This window comes from Apodemus sylvaticus, chromosome 5, assembly GCF_947179515.1.
Source record: "Apodemus sylvaticus chromosome 5, mApoSyl1.1, whole genome shotgun sequence".
NCBI classification, from domain to species: Eukaryota; Metazoa; Chordata; class Mammalia; order Rodentia; family Muridae; genus Apodemus; species Apodemus sylvaticus.
Window position 1 is genome coordinate 143,436,219 of NC_067476.1, and position 21,480 is coordinate 143,457,698.

The following is a 21,480-nucleotide window of genomic DNA, read 5'->3' on the forward strand; positions in this document are numbered from 1 at the left end:
TTCCAAGACAAGATTTCTCTGTGTAGCCCCAGCTGTCCCGGTGCTCACTTTGTAGACCAGGCTGGCCTCAAATTCACAGAGACCTGCCTGCCTCTGCCTGAAATTAAAGGAGTGTGCCACCACACCTGGATAAGAACACTTTCTGAGGATATCTTATCAGCCACCCTGTTCTGCTCTTTAGAGGCTGCGCTTGAGAACCCTCTAAGAAAGCTGCCTTGAGCCAGGGTCTCCCCTACTTGGAACAGCAGCTGTGTTCTTCATCTCGGAGCTATACATGAGCTGTCTCCTTCTGGAAGGCCGTGAGACACTCCACACATATCCACCAGGCACTCATTAGCCGGTGATTCTGGCTAGACTTTTTAGGTTACTATAAATCTTTTATTAATGCAAACATGTACCAGTGAATATGCCCCTTGTCACCCCTAAAAATGGGGTAGAAAAATTCTGAGGGCTGGAGAGCTAGCTCGGTAGTTAAGAGCAGTTGTTCCTTCAGAGGACCTGGGTTCATTCCCAGTACCCACGTGGCAGCTCACAACCATCTGTAGTTCCGGTCTCAGGGTATCCAAAGCCTTCTCCTGACGTCTGTGAGGACCATGCATGCCCGGAATGCACAGATGTATGCAGGAAGAACACTCACACCCATAAAATAAATCTAAAAAACATAAAAGAAAATTATGGAAAAGCAGTCAGTCGTTCTGCTTATATGTCTATGTGAGAGTGTCAGATCTTGGAGTTACATACAGGTGTGAACTGCCGTGTGGGTGCTGGGATTTGAACCTGGGTCCTCTGGAAGAACAGCCAGTGCTCTAACTGCTGAGCCATCTCCCTAGCTCTAAAAGACAATTCTGAATAACTGGATTGCTAAATCAAAGGGTACATAAGCTTACAACTCAAGAGTTCTAGGGGGCAGGAGGGTGACTCAGCTATTAAAGAACATATATCAGAAAATCAGGGCTCAATCCCAGCAGCCATGAGACTGTGTGGCTCACAGCTGCCTGCACCTTAACTCCAAAGGATGCAATGTGTGTGTGTGTGTGTGTGTGTGTGTGTGTCGCCAACAACCATGTGTACCCAAACACACATACATACACACACACACATGCATGACATACATGTTATTGAAAACAAATCTAGCCGGGCAGTGGTGGCACACGCCTGTAATCCCAGCACTCTGGGAGGCAGAGGCAGGAGGATTTCTGAGTTTGAGGCCAGCCTGGTCTACAGAGTGAGTTCCAGGACAGCCAGGGCTACACAGAGAAACCCTGTCTCGAAGAAACCAAATCCAAAAAAAAAAAAAAAAGAAAAGAAAAGAAAACAAATCTAAAATACACCTCTACTGTTTGTTTTTAAATATGTGGCCTAGCATTGTTCTAAAGAAGTGCACAGTCCAGTGTGTGTTTGTACTACACATGTACAGTACCCACAGAGGCTAGCAGACAGCACTGGGTCCCTTGTAAGTGGAGTTACAGTTGTGAGTGCCCATGTGGGTCCCAGGAACTAAACCCAGGTCGGTCCTCCACAGGAGCAGTAAGCACTCTTAACTGCAGACTCGTCTCCAGCCCTCTCATTCTGTTTGCTTTAGGAAATAAAAGAACAGTAACATTGGCATGACTGTGTGGTAGAATTTCTGTGCTGGGCAGGGATGTGGAGTGTCTCATCTGCTCCAGATGGCTTGATTCCATGATTGTGTTGCTTTTTGTCTTTTGCTTCAACACACAGAGCATCTGATATGTGGTTGTTTTTGTAAATAAGGAAAGTCAACACACAAACACACCTCAAAGATGATTTTAAAAAAATGAGTCTGAAGCAAAATGAGTGCCCGTGGCCTGGGAGCACACTATATTACCCCAATACCGTGTTCCAATGTGGTAAGCGTTATGAATACTTCAGTGCCACACAGGAAGGGAAGGGCCGAGCAGGGACACCTTTGCTGTCAGCCTCAGTCTTTGTGATTAGCCCTTGGGCTGCTGGAAGCTAAGGGTCTCTGAAAGAATTGATCTAATAGGCTGGAGGATATCAGCTCAGACACAGTAGGCAAAGAAAGCCTATTAAGGGGCTAAAAATAGCTCAAGATAACCCGGCTCCCGAGCAGCAACATTCCAACGCTCCACAGTCAGGTAGGTTCAAGTCAGTCAGTGAGCTTTGCAGAATCCCTAAAAACAACGCTACCCCAGGGAATGGTCTGTGCACCAGTTCATGTGTTGTGTATGCTGCCCAGCCAACCTCCAAGGAACTTGTGCCAGTTACAAACCCATCTTCCGTAGTGTCAACACTGTCTCAAAGCAGATGTTTTAAGAGGTGGGATTGGGCTGGAGAGATGGCTCAGTGGTTAATAGCACTGACTGCTCTTCCAAAGGTTCTGAGTTCAAATCCCAGCAACTACATGGTGGCTCACAACCATCCGTAATGAGATCTGATGCCCTCTTCTGGGGTGTCTGAAGACAGCTACAGTGCACGTACACATAATGATAAATAAATCTTTAAGAAAAAAAAAAAAAGAGGTGGGACAATGCTCGGAAACGGATCCAAACCCTTCTTCACAGAGCAGATGGGACACCAGGCTCATGAAGATGGAAGGAACACCCAGGGTCACCTACAGCTGGTACCAGTTTGGTTCCTGTCTCTGGTGCCCTGGGACAGATTGAGAACTCACACAGGTGAGGTCCCTGTGTGAGATGGGCCATTGTGAGGTGGGGCAGTGCCAGGTCTCCCTCTACTGCACACCAGCTCACTGGGAGATGTGACGGATTTTATATTTCCAGAAGAAACTCGTGGTTCTCTCTATTCCCGTCCCGCTTCTTGCCCCACCCCCACCTCCCCTCTTTTCCCTTAGAAGCAGCCTTAGATTCTGAAGATGCTTTCTTTACTTCTGAAGCCTGTGTGGGAGGAAACTGAAGACGTGAGGGTACTGACTGAGAGAAGGGTGAGACCTAGCGCTGTTGTGCAGGAAGAATAGCAAATTACCCAAGGACTGGGACCAGAAGTGGGTGGTGCGGTGCCGGCAGGCAGCCATCCATCGGCGCCGTTTAACCCTTTCCTGCAGCAGGAGCTCCTTGGTGCCCGGCCACGGCTGCCTCAGGGGGCATTTCCACAAATGGTAGGTGCTGAAGGCTTTGAAGTGAGGAGGGCCCACTCCCTCTTTGGACTTTGCAGTCAGGCTTTGGCTCTGGGTAAAACTGTAGGAAAAGGTAGAGGAGCTCCTAATGTCACAGATGATTCCTGTGGGAAATCAGGCTGCTTTTCAGGCATGATTTGAAAAGCCGCTGCCTCCCAAAGTCAGCGGTGGTGGGGTGGGGGTGGGGGGCGATGCCATTTATAAAGCAATCAGCGCTTCGTGAGAGTCCCCCATCACTCAGAATTATTTTCTGAAATTTGGCCTCTGTTCCTCACTCCGGAGGAAAGGCAATCCGGGCGCACGGCGCGCAATCAGGCGGATGGGGAGGACTGGGGCGAGCCACACAATGGGAGTGGGGCTCCTGCATTGTTCTGCACAGCTGGAGCTCAGGAAAATCATTTCCAGGGCTCCTCCAGGCCGCTCGGATGGAACCCGAGGAGGCCTCATCAGAAGCCCCATTCATCTCACTCCGTACTTTTAAACTTTAAAGCATATATTTATGTGCCTCAAGTCGCTCGTGAACCACCACGCGTCAAACAGTTCGGAGCTGATGGAAGAGGTGCACGCTCTCGTCCTGGGACTTTCAGAAACACAATTTCATTGCTGGCCCCTCTCCCTCCCCGTTTCTTCCGTGTGCTGCCAGGAGATGGAGATCCCAAGGATGCTCTCGACACATTCTGGATGGAGCATTTTCCAGGATGAAGGGGTGGAGCCCTCAAGGCTGGACCCTGGGTTTGGCATTCAAAGCTCTCTGTAGGTGTGGCCTCAGCTTGGCCACACACCCCTTCCCAGCCCCCCTTCCAGAAGGTTGTCTCTGTGACAGGCTGTAAATGCAAGGTGATAAATGGCTGTCATTTTCCTCCTCTCCATCTCGGTGTCTGCAGGCAACTAAACACAGCTCTAGCTTTAAGGGAAACGACACTACCTTAATCTCTTCTCCACATGGTAGGGTGAACTAACCCGGAACTTGTGCTCCACCCTGTCTGTGAAGATGGAGATCAGGGGTTGTTCAATTGTGGTTAGAAGGGGATAAACCAACCCATTTGCTTATTTTTATGAGACCTTTGATCTAAAATGATCTTCATATTCTCTAAGAGGATGTGAAGGAGCTGGAACAAGAAGCACAAGGGATGGTAAAATGCTTGTGTTAGGATTCTAAGCTCCACCCCACAATTACCTGGCAACGGCCAGGTATGCCCCACCCCATAGACCTGACCCACTATAAAAGGGGCTGCTTGCCCCTCCTCTCTCTCTCTCTCTCTCTCTCTCATCTCTCTTGCCTCTTGGCACTCTCACTTCTTTGCCCCTCTTGGGCTCTCCTCCCCTCTCCCCTCTCCACGTGGTCATGGCCTCCTTCTCTCTCTCTCTCTCTCTTTCTCTCTCTCTTTCTCTCTCTCTGCCTCTCTCTGTCTCTCTCCACTTCCCATTAACTCCCATCCTCTGCCCTGAATAAACTCTATTCTCTACCATGTCTGTGTGCATCTGGTTCCTCATGGGGGGAAGAGGTGCCTGGGCATGGGCCCGCCTAGGCACCCCCTTCCCCCACACTGCCGTGCCACACTCTCTAAACCCTTTTCTCTCTTTTTATGACCCCATCAGCTTGTCTTGTAAGGATGAGGATGGAGTTCAATGCCCAGCACTGGCAGGAAAGCCAGGTGCAGTGGCACAGCTGGGAGGTGGAGACAAGTAGACCCCTGGGGCCCTCTGTCCAGCCTGCTGTGCTTACTAGGTTGAGATCCAGGCCAAGCAAGAGACCTTGTTTGAACAAATCAGGTTGAGTGGCTCCTAAGGAAGGACACCATGGTTGACCTCTGGCCTCCCCACCATACACGTGTGCATTTACATGTACATCTGCATGCATGTGCCTTTCTCCCACACATATGTGCACCCACAACTAACAGACATGCACATACACATAAATCTAAAAAAAAATTTTTTTTTTTTTTTTGGATTTTTTGGTTTTTTTGAGACAGGGTTTCTCTGTACAGCCCTGGCTGTCCTGGAACTCACTCTGTAGACCAGGCTGGCCTCAGAAATCCACCTGCCTCTGCCTCCCAGAGTGCTAGGATTACAGGCGTGCGCCACCACCACCTGGCCTCTAAAATATTTTTAGGGGTGGTTAGAAACAGGGTTTCTCTATGTAGCAGCTGTGGCTGTTCTGGAACTCACTCTTCAGAGCAGGCTAGGTTCACAAAGAGATTCACCTGCCTCTGCCTCCTCTGCCCAGCACAAATTAACATTATAAAAGGGTATTAAAAAAAATCAGGCCTCCCAGTGCTTGAGAGGTAGAGGCCGGCAGAACTCTGAGTTCAAGGCTAGACTGCTCTACAGAGTGAGTTCCAGGACAGTCAAGGGTGGTTACCCAGAAACCCTGTGTGTGAGTGTGTGAGTGAGTCTCAGGCTGGGCAGTGGTGGCACACGCCTTTAATCCCAGTGGACTAAACTGAACAGCAGGAAGCCTGGACTTCAGTGGCCACCTGGAAAGGCTGCAGACAGACATTTCTGATGGATAGAGGCTGCAGGAGAACAAAGGTCACACCAGGGAAACAGGAGCCAAAGGCTGGAGAAGGCATGTGGAGTCTTCCGGCCTCGGTGCACATGCTAGCTTAAGGCTCTTAGCACTCCCACAGCAGGCAGCATGGTTGTAGACAAAGGCAGGGAAGCCTCTGCCTGCGAACACAGCTTTCACTCCCCTTCTGAGAAGTCACCGCATTCCCCAGGCCCTGGCTGGGACCCTCTGCTCTCCCTAGTCCTCACCTTCCTGGAGCTCTTCTCTGCAGTGGAAACAGCCAGCAGCAGCCGCCCCAGGCAAGCCCTTTCCCAGGTTAACACCGCCCGGATACTGCATGTCTCCTTCCTACAGGTCCGACAGAAGTCCCAGTGTTTGCACTCTTGAATTAGCTTTTGTCTAGCCCCAACCTGCAGTTCCCTTCAGCTCAAAGGCTGGTCATGCTGAGGGCTAACCAGGGTCTGTCTGTCTCAGCCAGCAGTGTGCTGGAGGACCATGCAATAGCCATGGCAGCAGGTTAGAAAGCAGGAAGCCCTGGTGGAGGCCCAGTCACAGCGAATGATACCAGTTTACAGAACGGATTCCTCTTCACACAGCTTTTGGAAGAGGCTAAGGCAGAAAGTGCACGTGAGTGATGGGAAGTGGGGCTTGGAAGTATAAACGACCATCCCAAGATCGTAGTCACTTGGAGGCGAACGCCCCCAGCTCTGATGTTCTTTCTACAATGTGGCGCCTCCAGCCACCTTCCCAGGATGCTCTAGGTCAAGTTCTACGTCTCCCTGCTCAACAGAACCCTTTACCACCTCTAGTAGCTCAAATACACTCAGAACATTGCTGTTTTATTTTTCTTCATGTGTGTTCGTGCACATGTAGAGGCAAGAGCTCATCCTCCAGTGTTTTTCCTCAGGAGCCACCCACTGTTTATTTATTTATTTAATGGACATTGCTATTTTGTCTGCATGTATGTCTGTGTGAAGGTGTCAGATCCCCTGGAACTAGTGTTACAGACAGTTGTGAGCTGCCATGTGTGTGCTGGGAATTGAACCTGGATTCTCCAGAAGAACAGCCAGGATTCTCAATCACTGAGCCATCTCTAACTCCAGTTTTAAAATCTGCCATCCACCTTTTTCTTTTCTTTTTCTTTTTTGGTTTTTTGAGACAGGGTTTCTCTGTGTAGCCCTGGCTGTTCTGGAACTCAGTGTGTAGACCAGGCCGAACTCAGAAATCCACCTGCCTCTGCCTCCCAAGTGTTGGGATTAAAGGTGTGTGCCACCACTGCCCAGCCCATCCACCTTTTTGTAAAAATAATAAAAATTATGTGTATAAGTGTTTTGCTTACATGTATGTATGTGCACTATGTGAATCCCTTGGGGGGGGGGTCAAAAGGCATGGTCAAAAGACACCACTAGAGTTCGTGGTGATGGTGAGCCACCACCCCAGCCTCTACCTTGAGACAGGCTGGTGGAACTTACCAAGTAGGCCAAGCCTGTCTCCAGTTACAGTGTGCCAAGCCTGGCTTCTCTGCGTGGGTTCTGGGGATTGGATTTGGTTCCTTATGCTTAGAAGGCAAGCATTTTATTAGTTCATTTGTCTGCCCAATCCTTCATTTCTTTCTTTCCTAAGACAGGGTTTCTCTGTGTAGTTCTGGCTGTCCTAGAACTCCATCTGTAGACCAGGTGCTTTCCAACTCAGAGGTGTGCCTGTTCTTCTTCAGAGAGCTGCGATCAGAGGAATGCACCACTGCTGCCCGGCATCAATTCCTCATTCTTGTCCTTGGTTTTATTGTTGTGTGAGTGTAGGAGTATGTGCCTGTGCCTGTGTGCCGTTTTCTCCTTCTACCCTTACATGGGATCTGGGGTAGAATTCAAATTGCCAGGCTTGTGTGGCCTTTAATAGCTGGACCATCTCACCAGTCCTTTTCCTGTTTTTGAGATAGGGTCTTACGTATCTCAGGCTGGCCTCAAAACTCAACATAGCCAAGGATGACCTCGCTCTTCTGAACCTGCCTCTCTCTAGGCCTGGCATCACCCCGTCTGTCTACAGTGTATTGGTGCTATTGCATACTGAAAGGAAGGAGAAGCTCTTCCGCTTCAGCAAGCTGGAAGTGGGGGAAGGCCCACTGTGGGACACCCATGCTAACAAGGGCTACCCTGAGTCAGATGGGCAGGCTCAAAATTAAAGTTGTCTGAATATAATAACAGAGGCACACTAATTAGTTTTTTAAATCAAGTATAACATTCTGCCTGCTGGACTCTGAAAGCAGCTTAGTCTATTTTAACTATTTGTGGAGCAAGAGTGGGTTTGGAGCACAATGACAATCCCTCCTGTGCTGTCACCTGTGCCCCCATCAAGTCACCCTGGGAACATAAGCCACACATTAACCAGCTGTAATTCTCCATAAGGTGTGCCACCTTGCTGACCTGTTTTCTCATTTGCCAGAGGCTAGAGAGTGAATTAGCCGATCATTTTGTTTTGGTAGAGTTGGGAACAAAGCCACCCCAGAACTCAGTTGGAAGAGAGCCCATGATACCACATGCTGCCCTGGGCTCTCAGCTTGGGGGCCCAGGTGAAGTCTTGGGGGTTGTCTAGAGTTCGGTGACATCAGCTAACTGACATGGGGGCTGATGCTCTCCATGGTGGCAGAGGAGGGGCCCAGAACTCAGACTCAGAGCCTGCCTCTCTGGCCTGACCCCTGGCACCTTTCAGCCTTGCATGGGCTGTTGAGGTCAGAGAGGAAGCCCATGAGGACTCGTCTGCCGAGTCGTAGCCACCAAGACCCGAGGGGGCTGGACACCCCCTGCCCAGGCAGTGATCAGTGGAACTAGTCCAGTGTCCCTCATGTCAGTGAGGGGCTGATGCTTGGGGATCAACATCTGTCTGGTGCCGGATTCCTCAGATGGGAAAGAAAAAAGAATTTGCTTTCCTGACTTTTCTACAATAACGGTAGCTACAAGCTATACACGCTTGAGGAAGGTTCCCGGCACTCAGGCACCCCAGGCAAAGGCAAGCCTGAATGGGGACTTGGCAAAGCAATATTTGGCAACCTAATGAGTGAGTGGTGACAGCTGGGCACACCATTGACGGCTGCTACAAGGAAAGTCATAGCTGCTGATGGAAGTGAGTAACATACCTACGGGGGGGGGGGGGCAAAGCCAGGAACCTGCCCCCCCCCACCTCCATACCAGAAAAAGGGTCACGCCTGGCTCAGCACTACGGCTGTTTCCCAGTTTACAGAAGTCCTGGAAGGGTCTGAGCTGGCCCTGTGTGAATGCAACTAGTAAATCCACGCAGCAGAAGTAGGAGGCCATGGAGGATGTAGACCAGCGGCTACATTCTAACGGCGGGTTCCCTGGAGGGAGAGATGGGTATGGGAACGGGGGGGGGGGGGGGGAGCAAGAGAAAACACGTGGAGACAAAGCATGGCTTCCGGTTCAAGGCTCCATCTTTAATTCCTCTCTCCCAAGACACAAAGGCAGGCCAAGCCCCTCCCCTAAAGGCTGGAAACAGGCTCTTCCTCTTCTTCAGAAGGCGGTACAGGCTGCTATTCTTGAGAACAGTGGGCTGGGGGAGGTCACAGAGGAGACAGCAAACCCTCCAAGGAAAGAGAGGTGCAGGGGAAGCTGTAAAGTAAGAAGTATTCGGGGACACAACAGTACCCCAGTGTATACAGCTCACCTTCACTCTGATGTGACGGGGAAATGAAGACACTGAGCATCTGAAATCACTAAAGGACCCCTCCTGGGCTTTTTCCATATGGCACAGCAGGCATTTGAAAGCTTATGTCAGACACCTGGGATCTGAGAGTCACCCCCCCCCCCCCATCAGTGAGCTGGGCAAGCGAGCAGGGCTGTGTGTGAAGCAAAACTGGCCAGAGATTGAGGACCCTAGCTTACGCTGGTGAGTACATTCTGTGTGTGGTGCTAGACTCAAACCCAAGGCCTTGGGCACATTTTACTACTTAGCCAAATCCATCCCAGCCTTTACCAGGGCTCGTATGCTAGTACCAAGAGTTAAAACAACAACAACAACAACAACAACAACAACAACAAGCCCCAAGCTGATAGGAGTAGAGAGACTGCTCAGCAGGCAGTTACGAGCACTCGGCTGCTAGTCCAGTGGACCCAAGTTTGATTCTTAGTATCTACATGGTGGCTCACAAGCACCCAACAACCATCCATACTCTAGTTCCAGGGAGACCAACCTTTTCCAGCACCCAGCACACACATGGTACCCGTACATACATAATACATGTTGGCAAAACACTAACACCTGAAAAAAATGAATTCAAGCTGGATGTGATAGTTTATGTCTGTAAGCAGAGTACTCAGCAAGTTCAAGCCAGCCTTAGCCATGTTGTAAGTTCCAGGACAGCCAAGGCTATAGAGTAACACTGCCTTACAATAAATGGGGTGTGAGGCAGCTGGAAAGATGTCTCAACAGGTAATGGTGCTTCCGCCAAGCCTGTCAACTTGCGTTCAATCCCTGGGAACCACACGATGGAAGGAGAGAGGCAATTCCTACAAGTTCATTTGAGCGACATGGCATGCGACATGGCGTGCCCCATATCCCAAAGCAAAGAAATGTAAGAAAAAAACCCTCTCTTCCAAATATGAAGAAATCAATCTCTCACCAAGACATTTTTGAAAAGATTTATTTATCTTATAAGAGGCTCATGAGCGTGTCTGCACCATGTGCAAGTCAGGTGCTTGAGGTCAGAAGAGGGGGTTGGAGCCCTTGAAGCTGGAGTTACAGATGGTTGTCAGCTACTAATGGGTGATGAGAATCGAACTTGGGTGTGGAGCACAAGGGATGTGTGTGTGTGTGTTTGTGTGTGTGTGTTTAGGGGACCTGTGAGGCAGAGGGGCTGTGCAGAACAGTAGGCTAAGGAGTTAAACTCTTAGAGCCACCAGACAATGTCATCTGAAAACACAAAGAGTGAAATATAAATAACAGTAAGCTACTTTTCCTTCAGTCCAACTTCTTTTTTTTTTAAGATTTATTTATTATTGTATGCAAGTACACTGTAGCTGTCTGCAGACACACCAGAAGAGCGTATCAGATCTCATTACAGATGGTTATGAGCCACCGTGTGGTTGCTGGGATTTGAACTCAGAACTTCCGGGAGAGCAGTTAGTGTTAACTGCTGAGCCATCTCACCAGCCCTTTCAGTCCAATTTCTAAGCAGTTGTGTGATTGATCACTTTATACACGGATCGCCGTCTAATCCACCTTCACCGCTGTGCTGCTGCAACTATATCCAGCAGGGGCGGCTCAGCTCAACTTCTGGCTGGCATGGCTGGCAAAGTCTGGCAGGATCACTGCAGTTGAAGAAGCAGGTGGCACACATTGGTGGCATAGGGGTTCTGTGGCTTAGTGGCCCCCTGCAGCTGTACTGGGTGAAGGCTGGGGTGCGGGGCTGTGAATTGCTGCACAGGACAGTACAGTTCGTGCAGGAGAAGCCAGGTGGAGTCTGGGTCTACTTTTATCAGGTGGAGGAAGACGCTGTGGAGAGAGGATTTCATGAGTAAGGGAGACAGGAGGGGAAAGGGATGGGAGGAGGGCTACTGCTCATCCGAGGGCTGTTTACTGGGCTGAGAAGTCACTTCAAACAGCAGAGGCACCACACTTTAGATCCTAAGACGGCCATTAGAATGGTTCCAAAGCCTAAAAACCATGCAAACAGCTCCTGACCCACTGACCCGGAGTGAAACAGTAGAGTCCACAGAGAGCAGTGCTGTCACGAGAGGCTCCTAAGTGTATGGCTGGAGTCTGAAGGAACGACAGGCCTGGCCCTGCACCATCTCTGCCTGGGGACCTGGGCCAGCCCTCAACTTTTAAGGTCCTTGTGTGCCTTGGGGAAACACATTCTGGTCACTCAGAGCCATGGTTTCTTAGCGGTCTGGGTCCAAGAGCCAACAGAATCTGTGCTCATCAAAGGTTGGCCAAGGACTCTTGAGGCAGTATTGATGTCCCGAACAAACATAACCCAGAGCTCAAGGGCCAGGGCCATGGTATGTTGCCAGAAATGAAATTCTCCATCTTGATCTGAACTCTTGGCTACTGTCTGCTCAGCTCCTATTTCTGAACCAGGGCCACCGGAGTAGACAACGCCTCATCCCTGGCTGTTCACTCCCAGGGTGAGTGAAGCCCTCCCCATGCTGGCCCCATCAGCCCACACATGGAACCGCCTGCTGGAGGGGCTGCCTGCCCAGTCTGTCAGGCGATCCCCATACTTATGTCTCCCGGTCTGTTTCTCAGTAGCATGGGTGTGGCTCAGCATACTGCAGTCAGTGGATACCCGCTCACTAACAGCCTCTCATTTGTTTGAGGACTGAGTGGCTCATCTGGAGGCTGGCTAATGACTTCGAGGGACACCCTTCCAGGAATCTCTACAGTCTGTGAAAGGTCCTGGAGTCATCAAGGAAGAACAGGCACAGACTTTGTTACTATGCGTGACAGCTATGTGGCCTTGGAACATGTATACGTGGTCTTGCCTCACTTTTCCAAGTGCTTTGCTTTATTCCCTTTGAGACAGGGTCTCACGTAGCCCAGCCCGGCTTCATATTTGCTAAGTAGCCAGTACTGACCTTGACCTCCTGCCTCCACACCCCACATGCTGCTGAGTATAACCAGTCATACCTGGTTTTCACTTTTCTCATTTTTTAGGGTTTTGCTAAGGTTTAAAGAACATATCAGCCGGGCAGTGGTGGCACACACCTTTAATCCCAGCACTTGGGAGGCAGAGACAGGTGGATTTCTGAGTTTGAGACCAGCCTGGTCTACAGAGTGAGTTCCAGAACAGCCAGGGCTACACAGAGAAACCCTGACTCGAAAAACCAAAAAAACAAAAACAAAACAAAAAACAAACAAAAACAATAAACTACATATCAGTCCCTACTAACTCTATTTAAACATTTTAAAAAACATGTTTATAGATTATTTTGTGTGTGCTTGAACACGTGCCTGCCATGGCATGTGTGTGTGTGTGTGTGTGTGTGTGTGTGTGTGTGGGTGGGGTGGGGCGAGACCTGCAGGAATGGCTTCTCTTTCTGCCATCGAGATCCTGGGATGGGACTTAGGACAGCAGGCCTCACGGGGAGCCTTTACAAGCGCTCTCTACCCTCCACACATGTTTTAAATTCATTTTTGAAATCAGCACACACAGTAATGGGTTTATTACAAAGTTTCACACATATATGCCAGTATATGTTTGCTGCTCATGCCCATCTCCACGCGATCCCCATTTACCAGCTACAAATACCATCAGCCCTCTGTATTAGTGACTCTGCCCCAGAATTAACTAGTGAATTCAAATATCCGAAAACCAAATTCCATTTGCACTGCTCACACACAGCTTTGTCCTTGTCCCTGTGTGTTCCCATCTGTCAGGCAATCACCACGGGCCCCGGCTTCGCAGACATGCTGCCTTTCACAAAGGACTTGGCACCAATGGGCTCCGAGCTGACTCTCCTGGGAACCAAGAAAGGGCAGACAAGACAGTGTACAACACAGTGCCTATCTGATGATCAGAGCTCCTTCATGACAGTTACTTGTAGGCCTGTTAGTGCACTTTTGTGTGTCAAGTGGGAATAAAATGATTGCTAACTAAAACTTAATTTTTGATTTTTAGTTTTATTAATCTGAAAAACCAGTGCTCTTGGAAGAGCTGGGCCTTATTCTTTGAAGGCAGTTTTGCTGTCTTCTTTGTGTGTGGTGGGATTATGCTGGGGGAGGGGACAGGTGGAGGTGGGTACATGTGTGTAGGGAGGCTCTGGGAAATGTACTGGGCCTAAGCTGCTTGCCTAAACTATTTTAAGTTTCTTAGCTTAGAATAATCTTGTGTTTATAACCTATGCAGTGGTTGCTGAAGAAGTGATTAGAATATTCTAATTCATCGTTTCCACTTCACTGCAGAAAAGCGATGGGGCTTGTGTGGGAGGCAATTTTTGTTTAAAAACAAAAATATCTTTGATAATTAGAGTGGTGAGGGAATGATAAACCACCAAACCCAGGAAGCACACTTGTGTTTGCATGGAACACTGTTGACAGTTTTTCCTTGGTGCCAAAGACTGTTAGAATGCAAATGATTTCATTTGATTTTTTTCCCTCTACTTCAAGAACTGGAACAATTTCTCCAGCTGCAGCTGTTCTTCCTTCAAGGAATACTTGTATCTGGGCAGCAGTCAGCAGGAGGTACCATGGCCCAAAGCCCTGCTTTGACTGTAGGCCAAGCACAGCAGGCCGAATGGGAGCGGTGTTCACCCTCAGAGATCTCCAGATACAATGCTAACAGGGAAGAAAGCAAGCCCTGCGAAGAGTTCACGCTTTTGTTAAGCGGAGTCAGGCTCCCCGGAATCATTTTGGGTGTCTGTCAGTGTTCCGCTCCTGAGAGGGCAGATACCCGAGCAAGGCAGGCAGCAAACAAGTTCCTCCTGCCTCAGCTGCTGGAAGCAAGTCATCTCCTGCCCGAGACTGCTTCTACTTTCTCCTGAAGATGATCCCAGGCAGCCCAGCCTCCCCACTGGGACTGTTCTGAGGTAGGGTGGAGAGGCAGGAGGAAGCATTCTCCCTGAGTGTCTAATCACAGCACTGTTCCAGAGACTGAGTGATACAGAGAAGGAGGGGAGAGGGAGAGACACACAGAGACACAGAGAGGGGGTGGAGGGAGAACAGAGCTGGCGCCTAAGGAATGATGACTCCCATCTCTAGCAACATGGCCACCATGGATGTGCTCAGTCTGAGAAGGACAAGACATTTGTCTTTTGTCTGACTCCGTTCCACGGTGCCTTGATGGGGCCCAGTTCTCAGCCACAGGCTTCTAGTTTTGGCTGTTGTATCGGGGACAACAAAATGCAGTGCATTTTACCTTCTGCATGCCTGAGGTGCCATGTAAGCAGATGGCTGGCAGGCGCAGCCGCACTCTTGCTGGGTGGGAGGCATGCGGTCTGCTGAACCCTAAACACTGACAAATTCTTAATCCGAGCCCTGTTGTCTTTGTCACTGGAGCTGAGCCTGAGGCCTGGTAGGTTGTGCCTAAGGGCTCCAGAGCCCGTGGCTTTGATCTCCAGCTCTGGAGAACCTTGCTGGGGGCCATTTCCCACCCAGCCTTTTTACAAAATCTAGCCAGAAGACAAAGCCCTCTGCTTTGAGTGACCAAGGCAAGTGCTTGGAACGCGTCCCTAGTCTATCTTCAGACGTGGCAGGACGGTTGTCAAACATGCCAAATGGCCAGTTTCATCTTTTTTCAAATCCAAAGAAAAACAATTTCTGAAAAATATACATACACTATTTAATTCCTAAACAAAACTCCTTTCTCCTTCCCCCAGGCCCAAATTGGTGGCTCCAGGGAGCACAGCTATCAAGAGATTACCTGGTCCTCAGAGCACAGGAGGCACTCAGCTGTGCCTCATGCCTCCACATGTCCTGAGGCAGGTGATTATCTCTCAATAACCTGTAGGGCTGTGTAGCTTAAATGATAACTTGACTTTAAAAAATTTAGAACTCGCCGTTAGGCAGTTTCTAAGCAACCTCTGTTTCCATGGCAAAGAAGCCTGGTGTTTATACTGATTTTTCACTTAAAATGCGGTTTTATTGAATTTTCCTTCATGCAGGCAGCCATTTCCCTGCACTTCAGCCCTATCTACAGTTGACGGTATCAGTAAGTACCTAATAAACTCCAGAAGCCAAGCCAACAGAAGAAAAGCATCCCTTCAGGATCAGCACTGTGGTGTGGTAGCCTGGGGAGGCAGGAAGTGTGTGAATGGCAGGGTCTTATCTTTGTGGCTGAGACATTTACAAGTATCCCATCAGCCCAGACACTGTGCTAGGTCTCTGGGATGCTATAAAGGTAGTGGAGGAAGGCTGTGGTTTCAGGGTCTCATCTGCTGGGAAAGGCGGACTCATTAAGGTGTAGTATGGCTAGGCCATCCTAGAGGCCCTCTGTGGATGCAGCCAGGGAAGGGTTCCTAAGGAGAGCACATGGCTAGTGGTGACTGGGGGGGGGGGGGCAGACAGTTGTAATGTGCTGACTGGCTTCCACAGGCCACCACAGATCTACAGCATGAGCACTGGATTATCAACCCCCATCCTCAGTAGCAAAACCTAGAAGAAATACCTGTGCCACAGCTACAGAGCATGTCTTCAGCATCTGTCTAGACAACATCTGCTCAAACTAGACTCTAGAAAACCCTCAGCCAATCGGGGCCCGGCATAGCTAAATAAACTGTAGCTGAAGTGCAGGGCTCCCAGCCCTCCTAGTGACAGGCTAGTCTTTCTCTTGTCAATTATTTGCTGGAAGGATCTGATGTTCCTTTTCTCTTTCCGGACCTACAAAATGCTCTCAGGAGTTGTCAGGGCGAATGTCGGACGGAGGTAAAGAACTGTGGCTTTGTAATCTGTTTATTTTGGACGTCTAAGGAAGTGGCTTTGGGATATCTCCTTAGTAGCATGTTACATACTCTTTCCACATGCGCCTCGCAAAGGTTACCAAAAAGCAAGCCTACTTACTGGGCAGCAGGCTTGCTGTTCCCTCTCTGGCAGAACAGCCTCCATACTCCTCTTTCTCTGGCCATCTCTCTTCTATTACTCCAAGCATGCCAATACTGCAAAGGAGGCTGTGTGCTGCCTTTTAAACAAATGGATGCCGGGGCGTCAGATTGTCCCAGCCAGCAAGCAGTGGGGCTGTGTTCCCATACTCAGTAATTTACTCTAATGGCTCTCGGTTCATTGGTTAACCAGTATTTCAAGCCTGTCCTTTTCTGCTATTCAATTTCGCTATCTTCCTCTGCACCGAGGCTGTTTTTTGTTTTTAAATGCTGGGAATGGGGGATTATGACTGGAAGCAACAATTTACTCTCCAAATACATGCTACCAATTACCTTTGCAGCTACACTTACTTGTTAGACCTAACTATATTTACCTGTTCAAAACCATTCATCCATCGATCGACCTCCAACACGCACACTCAGAGATTCCTATTAAAAATATTTAAATGTAGCAAGGATAGGATTTAAAACCATAAGCACTAGTAGCAGCGTATGATGCTAATCATGCCCCTAAAGTACCACAAGACAGAGTATCATAAATGCAGTAGAATCCTCCCATTGCCTCATGCATATTTAGAAGGCCTGACATGGAGAGGCCCAATCTGTTAGAGACAATTCAAAAGGGTTTAACTCCTACTGGGTGGGTTCTAAACGCAGCCCCTTCCACCTGGCTGGCTCTTCCACCTCTAGGCTAAGGTCCCAGGACAGTGCTGCTGGCCACTGGCTTCAAAGCTCATCTGAGCATTTGCCTGCATACTCAGAGGTCACTAGCAGTATTTCCTGCCCCTACCAGAAAGACAATATTTTTTGTGACAAACTATATGACTTGCCCTCTTCTACTCAAATTACTTTTCTATAACTCATTCTTTGGCCCTAGGCCAGCAGCTCCCACTGATGGGAAACATAAGAAACAAGTCTTAGAAGTGTATTTCTGGTGGGGTATGATGGTACATGCGTGTGATCTTGGCACTTGGCCTCTGCATCACACACAATGGCAAACAAGCAGGCTAGCAATCTCATGACATACTACAGCATCAGGGAAGTGTGCACTACAGGCAACACATGGTTTCAGTGGTGCAATATCCCTGCCTTCATTTCAGAAACCCAGAAACCTGCTTTGTTTGTAATCTGCATGGCAGATGTCTCTTATCTCTGACACCATAAAATCATGCCTCTCTGTGCACAGTGAGCAGCTTCAGATCTGAGTGTATTTTTAGAACAATGGGCCTTGAAAAGAAAAGCAGCAGTGGCTGTCAAAGATGGATAATAGGAAAGCTAACTACTTGGGTCTGGATTTGTCAACTATTAATCAAATGTCAAAAGGAAAAATATGAGGAGTGCCCTCATTTTCATGCCGTGTGCAATCCAGGGGAAACAGCTTTGTAGGCAGGCTTCAAATGAGCTGCCCCTCATCCCCATTCAGGGGACCAGATATTCATTTTGAGCTAGCCTAACTAGTGGATCACCTCTGTGGCTCCTGATCTGTTCAAACAGACAGGCCTGTGTGTGGCGTAGAGAGGAGTCAGGCCCTGGCAGGGATGAAATGAAGGAGCCTGTGCTAGTCGGCATTGTCCAGGGTTTGAAGGCACCGGCTGGTTCTTTGATGGGCTGGGATCCCACTGCTAGAGAGAGAGCAGGGAAGTCAGTTGATAAATGAACCTTCAAACCTGCTCCTGACTTCCTCCACAAATGGAGGTGGGGAGGGGTGCCCCAATTAACATAAAAAAGACTCTTTTAAGAAGAAAGCCCTGTTCAGACATCAGTGACAAGTAGATTTAGAAGGAAGGATGCATTCAATATATACAGCACACCATACATTTGGTCAGTATATATACACATGCACATGAGGGCAGAGGCCTCCTGTCCACTTTCGTCCATTTTCAGTACCCAGACAGTCCTTGTCACACAGAGTTCAACTGCACAAATTTCAGAGTTGACTTTCTGGCTACATAAAAAGAACTCATCTGTACAAAGACCCTGTGAGGAGGGTATTACCATCAACTGGAGAAGGAGGAATGAACACCATGCCGCCCTCCCTCTCCCACCCAGGACTAGGGGATAACAGCATCAACACTTGCCCAGCCGGAAGGTATGCCAGCATCCCTGGCTAGGGGCTGGGGTTGACGGATGGGGCAGGAGTTGACAGAGACCAAGCAGTCTGGGAGCTTTGTCTATCATGAAACTTATTGGGCATGGGCTTCATGTTTTTACCAGTAGATTTTGCTTAGTTTTATTTGCTTTTGGTCCAGAGTGAAGGTGCATATAAGACCTCACTGCAGGACAGAGAGCCCCAGAGGCTAGGAGGAGATTGGCCCACTGAGTACACAGACTCAAGAGAAAACTAAAATTGGGGTGGGGTGGTGAGTGTGGGCAGGGGTTGCTCTCCTCTGGAATTCTTTTCAGTATGAAATTGCAAAGTCCCAGTGGTCAAAAGGGCACAGAATTGCATGCTGGGAGATATCCTGGAGGTTTCTGGGCTACCTGGGAATTTAAATCAGTTAAGTTTGCTCCTGCTTTCTGCTTAGGTGGGCCCCAGCTGATCCAGGACTTACTCTTACTGACACTGTCTTCTTTACAGGTTTGTTGGCCATTCTTCCCACACCCTTAAATATGATTTACTTATCTGTCATCCATTAAAGTTACTTAACTGCGTGGGATCTGAAGGAGCGCCCCACCCCCATCACCAGTTAACAGTGACACCTGGTGGTAATAAGCAGCAAGGTTATCTCCTGCCCCTACCCATCCCCCAAGTGGAAAGATTTATGCCCCTCCTTACAAGGCACATTTGCCAGATAAAAGCATTAAACTGGAATGGCATCTCCACTCTTAGCATTTACAGCCTTGGTTATATCAACCATCCCCTGATCAATTTCCATTTCCAGAGTTTACGACCTAGACGTAAGCACCTGCCACGAAGGCTATATTTAATATGACAAATTAAAATCACAAACAGAGGCTTGGTCATCCTTTGAAGCTAGGGAAAGCAAACTAGAGGAAGGAAGGAAAACCCAGCTATGATGTGATGACAGCACTCTTCCTTCGCTGCCAGCTTGGTATTCCACATCATGCTGCTCTGGGGCCCACGGAAACACCCACTCCCAGGCATGCTGCTTACCGTGCTGCAGAAGGCAGGGCGCTCAGAGCAGTCCCTGGCCCTCGAAGCTTCCCTCACTAGCTCTCTGGCAGGGTGGGGAGCTCACCTGTTCTGAAGGGAGTTGGGCCATCCGTGGACTCTTCTGACTTACCCTGTTATTTCTGGAGTCTAAACCGAGGTTTGTCTTTATAAAACCTGCTACAAGCTCTTTACACACACAGTTCTTCCTTCTCCCATGAGAGTGTTGTGCTGTGTGACTCTGCTATGTGGCGAATACTGAGGGGCGGGGATAGAGGCTTCTGTGGTGGCTCAGGTCATGGGTCATGGTGCCCTGACTACATGGTACTTGGAGTAGAAGAGGAACAGTGAGTTTTCCAAGAGGGCAGATAGGTGTTATCTTGGTGTGGAAGAGAGGGGTTAAGGAAAGAGAACAAGGACAAATCAGCTGGAATGGGGCCTCCATCTTACTCTCTCCTCAGGACCACCATGACTGCTTCTGTACAGTCAGCCCCACCAGGCCACTCACCCACATGGCGTGTGGACATGACACCAGGCCTGTCCTGTCTATTGCCTTGGGTGAGTCCTATTTAGAAAGCTCATTCATTTCTGAATCAAGATGCCAAATCAGCTCCTGATCAAGCACAACACTAATTCCCACATCTCTCACTCCTTCACAGTCAGTCTGCAGATGAGCTGTGGGTGAAGCAATCAGCCTTGTACTTCCTCTCCCTCCCATAAGGCAGAAACAGGCCATCTGACTAAACCCAATCTCCGGTGGAAAAGAAGGTGCTGAAGCAAACAGAGGGAACTGTAGCCGAGCGGCCTAGCTGCATCCCCCGCTTCCAGCTACCTTGAACACCAGCTGAAGATTCAGCAAGGTCTCATTCTGGGTTTAATTGCTTTCAGAGGCAAAAACAAACAAACAAACAAAACAAAAAACAAAAAAAACCAACCCACAACCAACCATACAAAACAAAAAACACCTGAGAGCCGGGTAGTAGTGTTGCCCGCCTGTAATCCCAGCACTCGGGAGGCAGAGGCAGGCGGATTTCTGAGTTCGAGGCCAGCCTGGTCTACATAGTGAGTTCCAGGACAGCCAGGGCTACACAGAGAAACCCTGTCTTGAAAAACAAAACAAAACAAAACAAAAAAGAAGAATGAGAAATGAAAAGATAAATGTATTATGAATATTAGCTGATTTGATGGCTCTAAACTTGAAGGATGGGATGCAGTGAATGAAGGGAAAGCAGACTGGGATGGGAAGTGTGAAAATCAGATTTTCATAAGACAAAGCCATCATATGCTGGGGTTGCACCTTACGTCATAGTGCAACCAGCTATGGCTTGGCCCAGGAAGGAACACTTTCATCTGAAGCTGGTTCTTTAAGAAACGGGGGTGCTAGGGATAAGAAGCTCCTTGGGATGTACCCATATGCTCCAGAAACCATGATTGAGTCTGGGTCTAAGAGAGTTGATGGTAAAGGGACAGAAGGAAATAAAACTACCAAGGAAATCAAAAGCAAAGAACTGAAAGACAACCAATTCCAAAAGATATTTCCACCACTTATAGGGAGTGCAAGGCTTATGATACTCTCCTATTCCAGTCAGAGTGGCATTCCCAGCTCCTTCATCTGACTCCTACCCCAGCAAGGGTGATCAGAGCTAACTCCAGATAGCTGGGGAGAAGGGGCTCTGCCCAGATGAGGCTGGCAGGGCAGGCAGCCCTGGCAGCAGATGTCTAGGGGCAGGCAGCTGCACAGCACAGCCTGTTCCCAGTAGGCAGGAGTGCTGGGCAGAGGAGGCCAGGGCGCACTCTGGGTCTCAAGGTAAGGACACTGCTGTGCTTAGTTTCAACTTATACGAAAAATCACTTAGTCCTCGAGGAACCAAAACAGCTTGCATCAGAGGCACTGCTATTCTCTAACAGGCATGGCCAAAACTCTGGGGCATTAGGTTAGTGTAATTTTGGAACCCAAAGGTCTCACTAGTTGTTCTTTGGGTCAGCTTATTGCCAGAAGTAGTTGAGTGGTGTAGGCCCTGGACATGGGCACGCATCTGCCTGCACTACACCCAGTTTTACAGTCTTCTACCATGTAAGACTTTCTGTAGAGTGAGTCACGGCACACCTAGTGCTTTCCTTTGGCTTTGCTATGGGGGGAGCAGAGGCACAGTAAGGTGTTGGGTCACTGATCACAAGGAGCAGAGCCGAGAGCTGGAAG

General features: G+C 49.0%; 1 protein-coding gene across 1 annotated transcript in view; it reads right to left on the bottom strand.

The window, feature by feature from the left end:
• Window positions 1-10,259: 10,259 nt before the first annotated feature.
• Window positions 10,260-21,480, bottom strand: part of Tti1 (TELO2 interacting protein 1) — a 48,802-nt gene continuing 37,581 nt past the window's right edge. The window contains exon 8 of the mRNA XM_052184146.1: window positions 10,260-11,126. Coding sequence (XP_052040106.1) covers window positions 10,940-11,126 — 187 coding nt within the window. The 3' untranslated portion in view covers window positions 10,260-10,939. The remainder of the gene's footprint in view (window positions 11,127-21,480) is intronic.